The sequence below is a fragment of the Drosophila elegans genome, unplaced genomic scaffold, assembly GCF_018152505.1.
Source record: "Drosophila elegans isolate 14027-0461.03 unplaced genomic scaffold, ASM1815250v1 contig_753, whole genome shotgun sequence".
NCBI classification, from domain to species: domain Eukaryota; kingdom Metazoa; phylum Arthropoda; class Insecta; order Diptera; family Drosophilidae; genus Drosophila; species Drosophila elegans.
The window spans coordinates 428,619-446,374 of NW_024546108.1; the positions used below are offsets into that span (position 1 = coordinate 428,619).

At 39.0% G+C, this 17,756-nt stretch overlaps 1 protein-coding gene across 2 annotated transcripts in view; it reads left to right on the forward strand.

Moving 5' to 3' along the window:
• Positions 1-17,756, forward strand: part of LOC108145588 (probable chitinase 10) — a 129,200-nt gene that overhangs the window by 48,372 nt on the left and 63,072 nt on the right. For both annotated transcript variants that reach the window (XM_041710078.1, XM_041710079.1), the window contains exons 2-3: positions 14,001-14,050; positions 14,116-17,742. In XM_041710078.1, coding sequence (XP_041566012.1) covers positions 14,021-14,050; positions 14,116-17,742 — 3,657 coding nt within the window. In that variant the 5' untranslated portion in view covers positions 14,001-14,020. The remainder of the gene's footprint in view (positions 1-14,000; positions 14,051-14,115; positions 17,743-17,756) is intronic.

The window sequence follows — 17,756 nt, forward strand, 5'->3', positions numbered from 1 at the left end:
CAGAAAATTCCTTGTGGTTGGTGTCCCCCATGAGCTTCCGATGTTTGTTGTGTTGTCTGTGGTGCCTCGAATTCCTCGGCTAGTCGGAGGTATTTCGCTAGGGCTTGGCATTCTCCGCGTTTAGCATATCGTTTAAACTCCACGCGACTGTTTCGGTACACCCACTCCACCTTTTTTCTTCTGTGAGCGTGGTGAATCGCATGATTTTCCAGAGTTCTCGCGTATATTCCTTCGCCGGCTCGTTCTCGGCTTGGTGTCTTTGTGTGATGCTTTCCATAACTTTCTCCTCATGACCCGCTGTCCAATAATAGGAATTCTTTTTGAAAGGTGCTCCATGAAGGCATCGGGTTTGGGTGGGTGTGCCACCAATCCAAGGTACATCCATTGAGAAGTATTACCATTGCTCCTGCTGCATGATCTAGATCTATACCGTATGTCTCTGCCAATTCCTCTGTTCTACTTATGAACTCTTCCGGGTTTCCAGTTCCTTCGCATTCTTCTCCCCAACTTCTTATTATTCCATCGTGGCCACTTTATTGCCTTCTGTCCTTGTGGGCATGGGTCCTGATTTTTCTTCGACAATTTCCGACGGGTTCGGCACTTGCAGGTGTTTATGGTTTTCCTCGATGTGTTCCTCTGTGTCGGTTGTCCCACTAATGCCTTTCGGTTGATTTCCTGTTAGCTGCTCGTGATGGGCTTCTTGCGTGTTTCTGAGCCAGTTCTATAAGGCGTTTGATGGTTTCCACGCTGTAGTTGCCGTTCCTTATAAATTCTGACACTTGTCTTCTTTGACCACGAATTCGATTAGGTAGGCTACCAGTTTGGCTTTATTGGTGTTGCTTATTCAGCCTCGAGTTAACTTGTCTGCCATTGTATTATTTTGTGTTGTGTTGAGGAAGAGGGTAAACGATCTTTGGTGTTTTTATTTGAGGTTACTGTATTTTTGTTTTCAATTTGCTCGGACGCCACTGTAACGACCCTGTTTCGGGATGCGGTATAGCTCGCCGTGGCCAGGTTTCGAGACAGAAATTTATTTCCTCTTTAGATCGGTTTACCTCCCTTTCCCCAAAGAATAACACAAATCGAACGCTACAGAGCATGGTTATATTTAATAGTATGGTGGGTTAGGACTACGTTTCTAATTATTCCGCGCTGCGGAAGTGCCGATTGTGCACTTCTTGACGTCGTCGTGTCTCGTCGTTCGAGTACGTCGGGTTCGTAGTGTTCTGGGCCGTTAAGAGGAACGATCTATTTGGTGTTTCTAGTGGGATGTGGGAGTGTAGGGTGTAACTTAGGTGTAACTTTTAACATTGCCGCATGGCGCACTTATCGGTGCACTACGGCAAAATTAGGAAAAGAAAAAACTAAAACGATGATTGCAACCAAATAATGTTGCGAGGGACAGGAAAGGCGGTCGACGCGAGAAGATCGGGATCATGCGACAGAGTGCGGCTTTTAAGGATGAAACTGCGGACGCTTGAATACGGAGCTGCAACGGAGTGGGAAGTCCACTCAAGAAGGAGCAAGTACAGTAGTGACAACAACGTGGGGGCCCACGAACATACAGAAATCAAGTGCCGGGCGCGGCTTACACATTGGCAAGCGACAGCGGAGGCTTGAAAATCATCTAAAACGGCGTGGAACATATGAAAACCAAGTATGGAACTCGGCTTAAACATCATCAAGCAACAGCGGAGGCTTGAAATAAATCTCCAACGGCGTGGGTTGTCCACGCATAATACAAATTTAGCGTCGAACCAAGGCTAATGGGATAGCAGCAATGGATGCTTGGTACGAAAAAAAAACAACAACACATCGGCGAGGCGACAGCGGACTCGTAAGAAGCGTAATCCGCGGCAGAGTCAGCATTAGATCGAAGGGTTTCAAAATAAATTCAACTAAGTATTGCAAAAAGTACAAGATTTCTGGGAAGCAGCAGCGAAGAAAGGAGCAAGGGAACACAAGGCCCGACAAAAGAAGTCCCAACTAACTCAGGTAAAGAAGAAAAAATCCAAAAGATCTGAAAAAGAAGCAGCAAAGGCGGAAAATTCAAGAATTATATAGGCTTATCAACCTATCAACAGGGGAATATATAAAACAATTATTTGGAGAATAAGAAATATTAAGAAATAAATCCTCTAATAAATAAAGACAAATTTAAATAAAATGGTACACACAAGAGAAACGCTTAATGCTGTGGCGGCTAGGCAATCAGCCGTATATTGCCAGATGAAGGAGAAGATGGGAAGAAGAATTGGGTCAAATAGATAAGATAATTTTGATATTCCTATCTGAAGTACAGTCTGAACTATTTAAAATTCAGCATCAGAAGTTGTTAGCGTTTTCAGGGGAATACTTTTCCGAAGATGGGTGTGAAAAAACACAAGCCCTAAAAAACAACATTTTGGCGGAATTAAATAAGAAGTCGGCCGAGGAAATGATGAACAACTCGATACAACAATTACTTGGGATCAGAAAATGCGCTTACACGAGTTCAACCAGGCAAGACAAGCGCTGCATGAAACCTTGTAAACAGCGGGCTAAGACCCGAAACTGCAACGAGTATATATGAAATATATTGAGTAAGATTTTCGGCGGCCTACCGAAAATCTAAAAGAATTGATAATAAATGGACAAGTTAACCCAACGATTTTAGAGAGGTATGAAAAGATAAATATGTAAAAAAGAAATAAAAAAATTCGGATGAAACAGGATATATTCGAAGAACTTCGAGTTTCTGTAAGGGAGATGGAGATTCCTGCATTTTTTGGAGTCATTTCCGCATGGTCAGGATTTTGATGATGAAGCCCAAGATAAAACTAATGCGAATGAATGAAGTTCTTAAGCTCAATGACCGACAAACCAAATAAAGAGCGTCGAAGATCCGCGATCCGAAAAAAAGTTAAATAATAATTAATAATAAATTAATAATAATAATATTAGCTTAAGCAAAATGGAATGAAGTCCAGATATAAAGCAAGAAAAGTGTAGGGTTAATGCAAAGCCAAAAATGGCTTACAAACATTACACTTGAAAGCGAACCAAATACCTTAATATCAAAATTTTTAAAATGATTAAAGCACGTGTTGTATTAGCAGTTTTTCTTAACAAAGCGTTAAAATAAAATAGCTGATCAAAATAAGAAAGCGGGGTTGAGTGGACTGTATGTTTTTATTCTTTCGGAGTCTATTTGGTACTGAACTGAATTTCACAACGAGACGTTTTAGTTGCGGCGTTGCCAACTCAAGAAAAGTGAATACATAAAATATAAGAGAAATTTTTTTCTTAAAATATATAGAAAGCGATGACATTATACGCCACAATTAAAAGTTGATTTAATAAGATATTAACTGCATGCGTTCAGGAACATCCCGGCCTGAAACACAGTTTCTGTACGGGGCAAGACTGCAATCGGTCTGGTCATCTCTCCTGTGGGTGTCTTCAGCTTTACTGCTCGAATAAGATTGTCCTTCCCTGGATAGATTTCAATAACCCGAGCGATATGCCAAGCTGCTGGTGGTGTATAGGACTCCTTAAACAATACAACATCGTCAGTCGATATGTTGGCTGTTGACGTGGCTCACTATTGACACCAAAACTGAGTCATCCTTGTTTACCATCCTGTTGTAGTCCACATCAGCGTAGGCCTTTTTTGATGCGTCGGAAGATCCATGGAGTTCAATGATGTCCACTTCTTTGGCAACAAAGCGAGATAATTGGAATTGCTGAAGAATCTAGATCTGCTCGCCATTTTAGGCAATTGTCTGTCCATTTGCTTGGCAGTTGATCATCCCAATCCAGATTAAGAAGCCATAGCTTTTGAAACAATATTTTAAATTGAATCACAATGGTTGGCCAAAGACCAAGAGGATCAAATATCCTTGACACGTCCAACAAGCTAATAATGTAAAAAAGGTCGTTGCCATTTGTGGCTAACTTGATTCGAGCAAATTCCAATAATTCTTCTATGTTAAAAAATAAGTTATTTTCTTTTTTAAAAATTTCTTCCACTATTTTGGTTTCTGTGTTTGTAAGTACAAATGAATTTATTGTATTAGATTTGGCCCATGTAATTGCGTATATTATGTTAATTATTTCTTCTTTTATTAATTGAATTTTATACTTTAAAATATTTGCTTTCTGATTTATGATTTCTTCCGAGCTCTGGGTAATTTTCAACATTGCATTAGTAGCGTTAGTAAGTTGGTTTATTTTTTGATTAATTAATCTGTTAATTACTACTTGTCTATTGTTGTTTTCTAGCTGCTCATTTATCTTGTCTTCTAAGATCTGATAGTCGTGAATTGTTCTGTGAATTGGAATAGTCGAGGACTGTAGTTATTCCCAAGCATGTTGGTAAAAATAATCTGAAAAATTATGTTCTTATATTATTTTTATGTATGATTTTTCCGGTTTGTGTTTTAATGGTAGTCGTTCTATTTTCCGCTACTTTCTCGGTTTTGTATCTAGGTGTAAGTTTAGTTCCTAATCTTTTATCTATTTTTACATGTACAGTTTCGCCTGGCTTAAAAAGTTTTGGTAATATTTTTCCTTGATTATGGTATTCGAGGTCGGCTGTTTGTTTATTTTTAATTTTCTTTTTTATTTCTTCTCGTTTCTTTTCTATGTCTTCTGTTGAACTAGAGATTGTGCTTCTGAAAAATATGTCTATGGGTCTTTCTTTTGTTACAGAATGTATCGATTTATTATATTCTTGAAATGCTTTAAAGATTAAATCTTCAAATGATATGCTCCCGTTGTCTTTTTTGAGACACCGCATGATTTCAGATAGGGTTGAATGAAACCTTTCTATTTGTCCGTTACTTGTCGATGCGTACGGTGCGGTGGTGTGTAATGATATTTTGAGTTCATCGTCTAACATAAACTTTATTGCTGCTGAGCCAAATGATCGTTCGTTGTCCATTATTATCCATTTCGGCATACCGAAAGCAATTAACATTTCCCTCAACGGATTTTTAATATCTTCAGATGCTCTTGACTCTAAAATTTTTACTTGAACATATTTTGAAAACTTGTCAATTCCCGTTAAGACTCTATGTTTTTCGGTAATATAAATATCTATGTGAACTATTTCTCCTGGGTAATTAGGAATAGGGGTCGGTTGGATTTCTCCTTTTGGGGGGTGTCTATCGTATTTTGATTCTTTACAAGTTTGACAGGCTTGAACTATTGCTTGGATTTTCTTGGTAAGTTGTGGAAAGAAATAATTCTTCAAAATTTGTAATTTGTTCTCTTTTGCATCTCTATGGGCTCGTTTATGTTCGAGGGTAATTATTTCGTTTTGTTGGGACTCCGAAGTTACGTCGTCTATTTCGTTTTGAGTAAACCTTACCTTGTATGATTTAAAATAGGTAGGGTAAATGTTTTGAATTTTTCCCATTACCTCTTCGGATGTAATGATTCCGTTTATAAGCTTAGGATCAAGTTTACTAGTTAAAATTGCAATAAGTTTTTCTTCCGTGTAAGATTTTTGTTTAATTATGTGTCTGTGGTATGTTGGGAATGGCATTTCGAAGCTATAGGAATCTGTATCGGCAGTCAGTAATAATAATTGGTTTTTAAATACGTTAATTGGAGCTTCTACTGAAAATATGAGGTTGTGTGACGAGCTTTCGTCGCTATTGGCTGATGCTGAGGAGCTGATTGAATTAATTTCTGCGGGGGCCCGGGACAACGCGTCCGCTACCACATTAGCTACTCCGGGCTTGTACCTGATCTCGTGGTTATACTCGCCAATGAGGTCTCTCCAGCGTTTAAGATTAGCGTTATGGTTATTTACGGTATTCGAAAAACTCAAGGGTTGGTGATCCGTGTATATTACCACTTTTGAATACCCGTAAAGATAATGTCTTAAACTTTGGAGCGCCCAAACGATCGCGAGCATCTCTCTTTCGTTAGTTGCGTAGTTCTCTTCAGTCTTTGACAGGGTGCGTGAAATGAACGTTATTGGCCTATGATTTTGTTCCAATACTGCGCCTATTGCGTAACTTGAGCGTCAGTAGTCAATTGAAATTCTTTTCCGAAATCTGGATAGGCAAGGGTAACCTCCCTGGAGACGAGAGTATTTTTAAGTTTCTCGAATGCTGTAATCGCATCTTTGCTCAAGTTGATAGCAGTTCTGCTTGACTTGGTCTTAGATATCCGGCATTCTTCGCCTCTTAGAAGAATGGTTAGGGGTTTTGCTATTTTGGCGTAATCTTTTATGAACCGCCTATAATAACCTGTCATGCCCAAAAAGGAACGGAGATCTTTTAATGTTTTTGGGACTGGAAATTTTGTAATCGCTTTTATTTTATCTATGTTGGTTTTTACTCCATTTTCTGATATTGTGTACCCCAAGAAGTCTACTTCGTTTTTAAAAAAAATGGCATTTCTCTATTTGAACCCTCATATTTGCGTTTTGTAGCGTTGAAAATACTCTTTCCAAGTTTTTGCCGTGCTCCACTTCGTTTTTGCTAAAGACTATAATATCATCAACGTATACATAGCAAATTTTCCCTATGTATTCTCTCAATATGTCGTCTAACGCTCTTTGAAAAATGGAAGGGGAATTTTTCAAACCGAATGGGAGTCTCGTAAATTCATATTTTCCGCCATTTACCGCGAATGCTGTTTTTTCTATGTCTGTATCTTTCAGTGGTATTTGATGAAAACCGCTCTTAAGATCTAATACCGAAAAATATTTGTTGTCCCCGAGTTGCGCAATAATTTCTCCAATTTCGGGTATGGGATACCGATCTGAGATAGTAATTTCATTAAGTTTCCTATAATCAATTACTAATCTGTACTTTTTTTCTTCGGACTGGCCGGACTTTTTCGGAACTACCCAGACTGGTGCGTTATATGGTGATCTTGAAGGTCTTATAATACCATCTCTTAGCATCTCAGTTATTTGTTTTTCTACCTCTTGTTTGAGTGATATTGGGTATGGGTAATGTTTTCCGTAAACTGGAGAATCTGATGAAGTTCTGATCTCACCTACTACTTTAGTTGTGTATGCTAACTTTGAATCGGGATCTGCGAAGAGGATTTTGTGGCTTTGTACGAGGAGTTTTATTATTGATTTTTGTGACTCGGTCATATGGCTGACTTGCGGTCCAATTGTATTTACTGCTTGTGTCGCTAGTTGATGAATTTTAATTTTGCGTTTATTTCCGAGAATTAATATATCATTTTTTACATCTATTATTGCTCCTAGTCTTTTCATTGTGTCATTGCCCAAGATACCATGAAAGGTTTTCAGGGTGTCTAGTAAAAAGAATTTCATGGGTGTATCCGAAATATTAGCGAGCTTAAGTATTGCGTGTTGTGTTATTTTATTGTTACCACCGACTGAACTAACTGAAAAAGTGTTCTCATTTGGCTTTGGATTTGGTACTAATTGATTTTGAATATAATTTTGATTAGAGCCCGTGTCGATTAAGAATTTTAGAATTTTTCCGTTCCCCGTGGTTACTTTAAAGTAAGGTAGTGAGGAACGATTTATTCTAAAAAATAAAGTTCTGACATATCTATGTATTCTTGTTGTTCGTTATCGCTTTGCCATACATATTCCTCCTGAAGTTCGTTAACGTTATTTTCTTCTGCCAACTGATAATACTCTTGTTCTGAACTTGATGAAGCTTCATCTGAATTTTGCTGCGCGTTACTTCCTGTCTCTGGTTGAATATGGAACTGTCTTGGCATCTTATTATTATTTGGGGCATTAGCGGTGCTGAGAGGTCTTTTCCCTGCATAATCATTATTTGCTGGTTTGTTCATATAATTTATATGACGTGATCGAACTGACTGATCTACGTCCATAGGTACCGGTTTCGGTTGTGGTCGTGGCGGAGGTTTTGGTATGTTATAGGACGCTACTACACCGGATTGGTTTGTATAAGGTTGACTATAAGATTTGAATTGGTTAGTTTGAGTAATTAGGGGTTTTCCGGATTGGTTTGGGTTATGGTAGAGATGCGGATGGAAATTTTGTTTGACGGCTACCATCCGATATGGTTGTTGAGGTTTAGGTGGTAGCATGGGTGCCCTCCCTAAATACGGAGTTTTTGGTGTCTGGTTATTCCTAGCATTTTGATTCTCTAGCAGACTGCATAAATGTAGAGCGTGTCCTAAGTCATGTGGTTCTTTAATGGCCAGCAATTGTGCCAGGTTTCCATTAAGTCCTCTGACAAAAGTGTCTAAGGCTTTTTCCCTATACATGGCTGTCAGAGATTGTATAGTTTCTTGTGAGGCATCTAAGCTGCCAATTTGGTTCAGAATTAGTGATAATTGTTGATAGACTGCCTGATAATATTCATCTATAGTATTGTTACCTTGGTTAAGAGCATATAGTTGATATTCTAAGGTCTTTAAGTCGCGCTTGTCGGCGAAATGCGCTGTTAGGCATTTTGAAATAGCTGTCCAATCTAAGGGGGTATTATATGATTCTAATACTGCGTCCGCTTGACCAGTAATTTTGTTACGGATTGCTAAAAGAATTCCATAATATTTTGGTGAACCTATTCTGTTTTCATAGATTTTTAACACCCTCTCGACACTTTTCCTCCATGATGAATATTCACTTTTGTTTCCTGAAAAGTCTCTAAGTGTCCGAACAATGTCTGGTAATTTATCTAACTCACTAAGATTGTGCGTTAATTCTCTTTTAATCGTTTGGTCTGTATATTTGGAAAAATCTTTATTTGGATTAAGTATTTCCTTTACTAGTCTACTGAGATTTGTCTCTAAGATTGTTTTTATTTTCTCCTCAATGTCCCTCTCGGTCATGATTCGTGTGTTTATTTGTGTGGAACTGGCTGATGAGGGTCCGGTAAGATTCGCGAGTCTGTCTGCCAAATCTTGTTCGGTCATTTTGGGTATGGATATATGAGCAGCGAAAAGTTTAATTTAATTTTTTTAATTTTAGTTATTCAGAATTCGGAAGTTGTCTTCTAAGAATTAGGGTGTGCGATTTTTTATTACCTCTGTAATTATTGTGTGGGAATTTTTATTTTCCCTATATTTTGGATTTTTTCTTTTTAACTTACTAAAATATGTCTTCTACACTTTATATTTGGGTAAAACTTTTTCTTCTTTGAATATTTTTCGATTAAATATTTTTTTGTTTTTGTTAATAAATTGCTTAAAACTATTCTTACAGTAGTAACATATCTCGGCGTGCTCTCGTGATGACAGGCTCGGCAGATTCCGTTTTATCTCACTCTGCAACGATCTCTCCTGAGTGTGAGTTTACTAAGGGGCCTTCTCTGTACCTTAATTCACGTTCCCTTCGAACGGATACTAAAGGGATCACGGCGATAAAATTTGGCCTGATTATTCCACCGGGTACAAGTCCTGTTTTTTTTCAGGAGTGACAATTTGCGGCGTTTTTTAAACGGCACTTTTGCACTTCCGAATCTCGGGATTTTTGGTTTTTTTACTTCTCACTGATTAGGCGGAGGTTTGAAACGAAACGTCAGAATTTTTTACTTTCTGAACTTCGCGAGACGCGGAACTTGTTATCCTTTCGCGGTTTTAATCAGGTCCCTGTTCGGGCGCCAGTTAAAAGATTGGTTATGATTTTTATATAAAAAAATCAAACTTTCCTTTATTGAGTTGGATTAAGAACTAACTTACTTAGATTAAACAATTGTTTTTATAGCTACGCGTCGCTCCATCGCTGCCGCCGTCTCTGCCGCTGTTGATGTTTCTGCTGACGTTCTTTCATATTATTGGTTGCTGCTCTTGGTCGCCGTCGCCGTTGGCCAAACTTAATTGTAATTGGCCAGTGCATTTTAATTATAGTTTTTGTTGTATGCACTAAGTTGAGTTCGATCAACTTTGGAAATTGGCTATTCTGCATTCCCACGATCGCTGACCAAAAGGTGCAAGCTAAGTTCGTTAGAACTTTATTGAGAGCATTGCTTTGCTGTTAGTTGTGCAATTAATGCTTTCTTCTTCGGTTTGGGAAACTCTATTATTGAGGGCATTGCTTTGCTGTTTGTTGTGCAATCAATGCTTACTCATTTCCTCTGTCTGAGAAATTGTATTATTTTGGGTGTTAACTTATATATATATATATATATATATATATATATATATATATATATATATTTATGTGTGTTTTTATACCCTTGCAGAGGGTATTATAATTTCAGTCAGAAGTTTGCAACGCAGTGAAGGAGACATCTCCGACCCTATAAAGTATATATATTCTTGATCAGCATCACTAGGAGAGTCGATCTAGCCAAGTCCGTCTGTCCGTCCGTCTGTCCGTCTGTCAGAATTTTATCAAAATAGAACGTCTAAAAATATATAAATTAACTATCTAATAGTTGAGCTGCAAATCATCATAGCTTCAATGTTTTTCAGCATATACTCAAGTAAATCATAATTTAAATGTTTTCAAAAGTATTTAATTTATGCAATAGCTGCAAGGGTATATGAACTTCGGCTTGCCGAAGTTTGCTTTCTTTCTTGTTAGAAAATAATTTATGTTATGTTTTCAGTTTTAGCAAATTCTTAGTTTGTCGAGCTCTAGCATCTATATTCGGAAGTCTATCTTTATGACTCGTATGGGAGAGTTGAAGAATTATCTATTTCTACATAGTTAAGCAGATCTGGAGATACAAAATAAAATTAGCATGAAAATAGATGAAAAACGTTATTTACACTTAAAAAAATGCTTCCATCTGCACCGGGATATCAAGGTTTGATCTCTGGAGGATTTTATCGATATAAATTTGTATACTAGTGTTTTTGGTGTGCTTAATGGGTTTCAAACAACTTTAGGTATTTCTTTTATCTCATTTTTGTTTGACAATGATAGTCCCTTTTCAACTTTTTTATTTATGCCCTGAAAAAGTTGGGTTTGTTTTTTTTTTTCTTAGAACTTTTTGGATGTTTCAGACCCCGAAAACGACAAAAAAAATATAATTGCTCAATGGCAAAATTAATTTTTATTTTAAACTTGTCGTTTACTCGATCACAGTTTCACAAAAAATTTTGAATTATTTTTTGTTTTATTTATATTAAAAAAAAAAATAGAATACTATTTTTTGTCGTTTTGCTTTTTTAAATTTGTAATTTATACGACTACTTTTTGTGGCATTAATTAATTACTTAAAAACGAAGCAATTTTCTAGATATTAATACATTTTTTATTTGTATTCAGAAAATTATGTTAAAAAATAAACGTTTGGAAATATAATTGGCGTGTTCTTAGCTTTTTATTAGGATATTCTCTTTCTTTTGGGAGAAGTTATTTTCAAGATTTAATTTTCAATAGATTTAAATCTCTTTTGCACTTTTCATACTTCTTTGTTAAAAATTGCTCCATCTTGCTTGAAACAAGGTCCACGTATTGACGCTTTCATAAATTCGAAAATGGCAATCTCCTTTGCACTCTTTGTCGCCTCTGCTTTCCATATGTTAAGCAATTCGGAGTCAGCAAATTTGTGGTTAAAAATTTAATATAATATACTAACAGAATAGAAAAATAATTGGTTAATCAACAACATGTAACAAGTTTTAGAGCTTGAAAGTGCTTAAATCACTTTGTAGCTCTATTTAAAAATAGCAAATCACTACAAGCTTTTAGTTTTTTTGGCGTTTTACCTTTCACAAGATTGCAGCGACACCACAATGAATATCTACAATTCACGTTTACAAAAACATATTACAAGCCACTATTGTTGGACTGCATGCCAAAAAACTGCACTTGAATTGGTTTCTTTAATTCTTTTTTAGTGTTACATTTGGATGAAAAATTTACGATTAAACAGCACTCGTTTCAAGTTGCACCAACAGCTGACTTTAACAGCTGATAGCTTAACAGTAATGCGCTTTGCTAAAATTTTGAGTTTGCAACATTTAAGATTAGGGTTATTCCTATCCATCGCGATTAAAAAATTACATATTTAACGATTTTTAAAAAATGGGTTTTTGCCAAAAAATGATGTCGGTGGCCCCATAGTGACTGGTGTGGGAAAACAAGAGCCAATTATTTCAAGCGACCATTGCAATAGTTTAGGTGCTGGCCTTAGCTTTGAGTACCACTGGTGGGAGAAAATTACAGAGTTGTCCAAGGTCCAAAATGTTAGTGATTGTCAAATGAATGAAACAACCTCAATTGAGTTCTGAATTAAAGCAGTTTTATTATTCCAATTTTTTTTTTTCAAGATTCTTATTCTTGTCTTTTCTATGGCCTACGCAGATACCGAGCGGAAGAGAGGCTATCATTTGTCTCTCTCACAGGGCTCTTGGTGCTGTGTGTGAGTCACATCTTAAGCGATAATCCAAGTTACTTCCACTTCTTCTAACATTATTTTTTAATGATCTCCCTTTAGTCTTAACAAAGGATGCGCGGTCCTTATGTACGCAGATGACGTTAAGCTATACAGGCATATTGCGATATTTTCCGCAGTTCAGATTTACAAACGGATCTGAATGCCTTTCAAACATGGTGTTGTGAAAATCTATTGGACTTAAAAAGCGCTAAATGCTAAATAATGACATTTTATGCTAAATAATGACTCTTATACCACATATTCATTGTGTGGTTAAGAGTTGACTAGTTGAAAATACCTTTCCCACTGTAATTGCAAAATGTAACTGAACAAAGGGTGCGCTTGAAAAACAAATGAAAAACAAAAACATAATATACATAGATAAGCGCTGATTTTAACCTTTCCTTTGCATTTTTCGCGACTTGCTGTGTTTTTGTGTATAAACTTAAAAAAAATATATACATCTTGTCAAGTGAATAAAGTGTTTAACAAAATAAAAGGAAATACAACAATAAAGAAAGCAATCTTCCTTCCTTGCAGTTATTGCAAAAACTAAACATCTACATTTCGCGTTATATGAGTGACCATTAAAAACCATTAAAGCAATGATGATGATCACTTAAATTATTCGATCGTTCCTATGGCAGTTTTATGACATCGTTTTCCGATTTAAAATAAATTAAAAGCGTAATTCTGAATTATTAAACCATTTATATGTCCAAAAGAATTACAAAGGAAAATTTAAAATTATAGAAGTTATTATTTTTGATTTTTTGTTTAAATTCCGATGGTTCTATTTAAGCTATATGATATAAACCGAAATTTCAAAATAATAAAGCATCAAAGAACTATTAAAAAAAAATAAAATACAGCAAAGTAATATACTTTTTCTTTTCTTCCTCGATTGTTCCTATGAGAGCTATATGATATGGTCGACCGGTCCGGCTCCTTCCGACTTATATACTACTTGCAACAAAAAGACAACTTTTGAAACAGTTTCTTGCAGATAGCATTAAAACTGAGAGACAAGTTTGCGTAAAAACATACGGACAGACGGACGGACAGACAGACATGGCTAGATCGACTCTCCTAGTGATGCTGATCAAGAATATATATACTTTATAGGGTCGGAGATGTCTCCTTCACTGCGTTGCAAACTTCTGACTGAAATTATAATACCCTCTGCAAGGGTATAAAAGTAAACAATAACGGTATATTAACGGTATTAGAAAACAGGTTTAATTTTTTTTAAAAGTCGGACATCCGTATAACATAGCTGCCAGGAAAAGATAAATAAATAAAAAAAAAGATTTCCGGGATATCGACAAAACTTTTTGTATTAACATAAACTCATATTACCTGAGATATATATATTTCAATTGTTCAACATACGATTAAAATTTCCTTAAAATATAACTAGATACTATTTCTACCACACTAACAACACACACACACTTTCTTTGAAGAAAATCTCGTTTCAGATTTTTTAATTTTTCATTTTATTTATTTATATTCAACGCTACAATCAAAGACTTATATTTATTGCGTTAGTCACAACGGTTTGAGTAACATTTTTAGGTAAAAGAAATGTTAAATGTACTACTTTGAATAAACAAAATAGATTCGTGTTACTTTTTTGACAATCAACTAAAATATATTATAAGATTTATAAATAGTTCTTATTAAATGTAACTTATTGTATTTTTCTAGGGGAAATAAAAAGTATAAAAATGCGGGTCACTGCACCCTGTAGGATTCTGGTGAGTTAAACAGTAACCCATACATTTTTTTCATGAATCCTGTGGTTCATCGTATCTTTCAACAGGTGTATTTAGCCATGATGGCAACATTGGCAGTTGAGGCCCACATTCGCATCGAAACACAGGAGGTTCATTTGATTTCAAACTACACCCCCGCATTCGTTCGCTCCGCAGTGGAAAGCATACCATTGGACGACGGTCATCTAATTCGTTTTAGTGCGCCATCCGATTTTGGCGACACATTTCTACCTTTGCGCAGTGCCGTAGAGAGTGTTCCTACGCTTAATCAGAGAAATGTGGCAAAGCTGAGGGAGTCTTCCGGCATACGTACTTTCGTGCGCGATTCCGTAGAGTCAACGCCTAGTGACAAAGAAAATATTGAGAACATGGAGTTCTTCACCAACTTTGAAGATTATGTCAAGATAAGCAATTTAGATGCAGAACTGAAGCCTAATAAGTTAAAAGTGTTAGAAAAGCAAGATGCTTTAATCGTTTCCGACAAATACGCCGCTTTTATGGCTCCAGGAAAGTCAGATGACACCTATCCAAAGCCATACCGAGCCGGATCCCCGCATCAGGAATTACTTAAAGAGGTGAATGTCGGACAGCTGGAGCAAATCGATGAACTTGATCGGTACGTAAATCAGCTGCCATACGGCGCACTGGGAAAGGAAGGTCTCAAAATTCCGCAGTCCGCCTATGGGGCACTGGCGGAGATAAAGAGAAAGGACTTCAACATGGCTACAAAAGTACTTTGTTATATGTCAAACTGGGCATTCTACCGAAAAGGTGATTTCGTTCCTGAGAAGATAGACACCAAGCTCTGTTCCGTCATTATCTATTCGTTCGCCTCCCTGGACCCCGACCAGCTGACCATTCGAGAGTTCGATCCATGGGTTGACTTGGATAACCAATTTTATCGCCGAGCGACTTCGTTGGGAGTCCCCGTACTTATCGCTTTGGGTGGATGGACGGATTCTAGCGGCTCCAAGTACTCCCGCCTGGCCAGTGACGATATCAAACGACGGGTCTTTGCATCTAGCGCTGCAAGTTTCCTGCAACGTCACGGGTTCAGCGGACTGCACCTAGACTGGAACTACCCGAAGTGCTGGCAAAGCGACTGCTCAAAGGGACCTGTGAGCGACAGGCCAAACCTGACCAAGCTTCTTCGTGAGCTGCGTACGGAATTCCAGCGTGTTAATCCTAATTTTCAGCTGGGAGTTGCCATCTCGGGTTATAAGGAAATTATAACAGAAGCATACGAGTTTCCCGCTTTGTCAGATATAGTGGACTACTTGACAGTAATGACCTACGACTACCATGGCGCCTGGGAGCGCCAGACTGGTCATGTAAGTCCGCTTTACGGGTCTTCATCCGACAAATATCCGCAGTACAACACTGACTATACCATGAAACTGCTTTTAAAAATGGGCGCACAGAGAGAAAAACTTGTATTAAGCATACCATTCTATGGCCAGAGTTTTACTTTAGAAAGAAGTAGTCTTAAGCTGGCGGGAGAAGGTGTTCCAGCCACAGGACCTGGAGAATCTGGCGAAATGACAAGACAGCCGGGAATGCTGGCTTTCTATGAGATCTGCCACCGCATTAGAGAGTCTAAGTGGATGAGTGGTCGGGATGCAAACCGGAAATCTGGTCCTTATGCAATGCTGAAGGACCAGTGGGTGGGTTACGAAGATCAGACCAGTGTCGCAGCAAAGGCCCAATACGCGTCCAATAACAACTTTGCCGGAGTGGCAGCGTGGACTGTCGACCTTGACGACTTTCAAAACCGTTGTTGCACCGAGACTTACCCGCTCCTGAAGGCTATTAACCGGGCATTGGGTCGCTTAAACTCGGAACCGCCTATTCAAATGAACTGTGAGCGTCCACCGTCAGTAGTTACTCCCATGCCTCCCCATATGACAACAATCAGTAGCGATGGCTCTGCAGGATCGGTACCAAATCACGAACACACAACATCCGGGCAGAACTTGGATTCAAGCAGTAGCCCACCGCTTAACACTACGAAAAAGCCAAAGCCTAGTTATAGCAGCACTGCCATCAGCACCATATCCTGGTGGAGCTCGACTACAAGACGTCCGAGCAAGCCGACTAAATCAACCTCCAGACCGTCCCACACTACGATCCCGGTGCCAGCAGTGATTTACCCGTTGGTAAAGCCCTTTAACTGCGTGAGCGGCGAATTCTACGCTGACTTAAAGAATTGCAATGCTTACTACCACTGTATTATTGCCGGGGAGTTGCGTCAGCAATTCTGTCCTGGCGGTCTTCACTGGAACAACAAGGTAAAGGGCTGTGACTGGCCGTCATCCGCTCAGTGCTTAGAAAGCCGCGGTCAGGAGTCGAGCACTGCTAGCCCAAAACCAGCTCCAGCTTCTAAAAAGCCAAAAAAAAAAACAACAACTTCAAGACCCAGTAGGAAACCGACAAAGCCGGCCGCGCACCATCAGCTCGGCAGCACTTCATCGCGCCCACCCTTATCGGCCAGTTGCAACGAGGGGGAGTACTACACTCACAGGAACTGTGGGATATACTACATCTGCGTTAATGGAGCCCTGATACCCAATGAATGTGGCGGAAATTTGCACTGGGACGCAATCCGTAAGATCTGCGACTGGCCAGAGAACGTGCAGTGCGTGACAAGCCAGAAATACTTGAAAATCATTCAGGAAAGTCGCGCAAACGAGGAGGATCCTTGCAAGGGCGAAGAGCGAGTACCCTATCCGACAAACTGTTCCAAATATCTATTTTGCTTATGGAACCGCCTTCAGGCGGGTGACTGTCCGCCGGGGCTGCACTACAGCCAAGCGATCGGAAACTGCGACTGGCCAGAAGCAGCCAAGTGCAATCAGAATGCTGGTAATAGCAGCGGAGGATCAGAATCAAGTGCTACTCCAAAACCTCCGCCACTACCCAAGCCTGCACCTACTACCCAAAGGCCCAGCAACATCCCGCGACCAACCTACGCTACAGATAGGCCAGAGCTCAAGCCCCTTGACGGCTACTACAAAGTCGTGTGCTACTTCACCAACTGGGCCTGGTATCGCAAGGGCCTCGGTCGGTATACTCCCGACGACATTAACACGGATCTTTGCACTCACGTGGTTTATGGCTTCGCGGTGCTGGACTACTCCGAACTGATCCTACGCACACATGATTCCTGGGCCGACATTGACAACAACTTTTACACGAGGGTAAGCAGCCTTAAAAGAAAGGGTATCAAGGTTAGCTTGGCGCTGGGCGGCTGGAACGATTCGCAAGGAGATAAGTATAGTCGCTTAGTAAGAAATCCCTCAGCCCGGGCACGTTTTGTTCGTCACGCCCTGGAATTCATTGAGAAATACGGCTTTGAGGGCCTTGACCTAGACTGGGAATATCCAGTGTGCTGGCAAACGGAATGCAATAAGGGATTCGCCGAGGAGAAGGAGGGTTTCACTGCCTGGGTTCGGGAGCTTTCCGAGGCGTTCCGACCTCGTGGACTCTTGTTGTCAACTGCAGTCTCGCCAAGCAAGAAAATTGTTGATGCAGGATACGACGTACCCCAGCTATCTAGCTTATTTGATTGGATCGCTGTGATGACGTACGACTTCCATGGGCAATGGGACAAAAAAACTGGTCATGTGGCACCTCTGTACTATCATCCCGACGATGACTTTGAGTATTTTAACGCAGTAAGAACATAAAA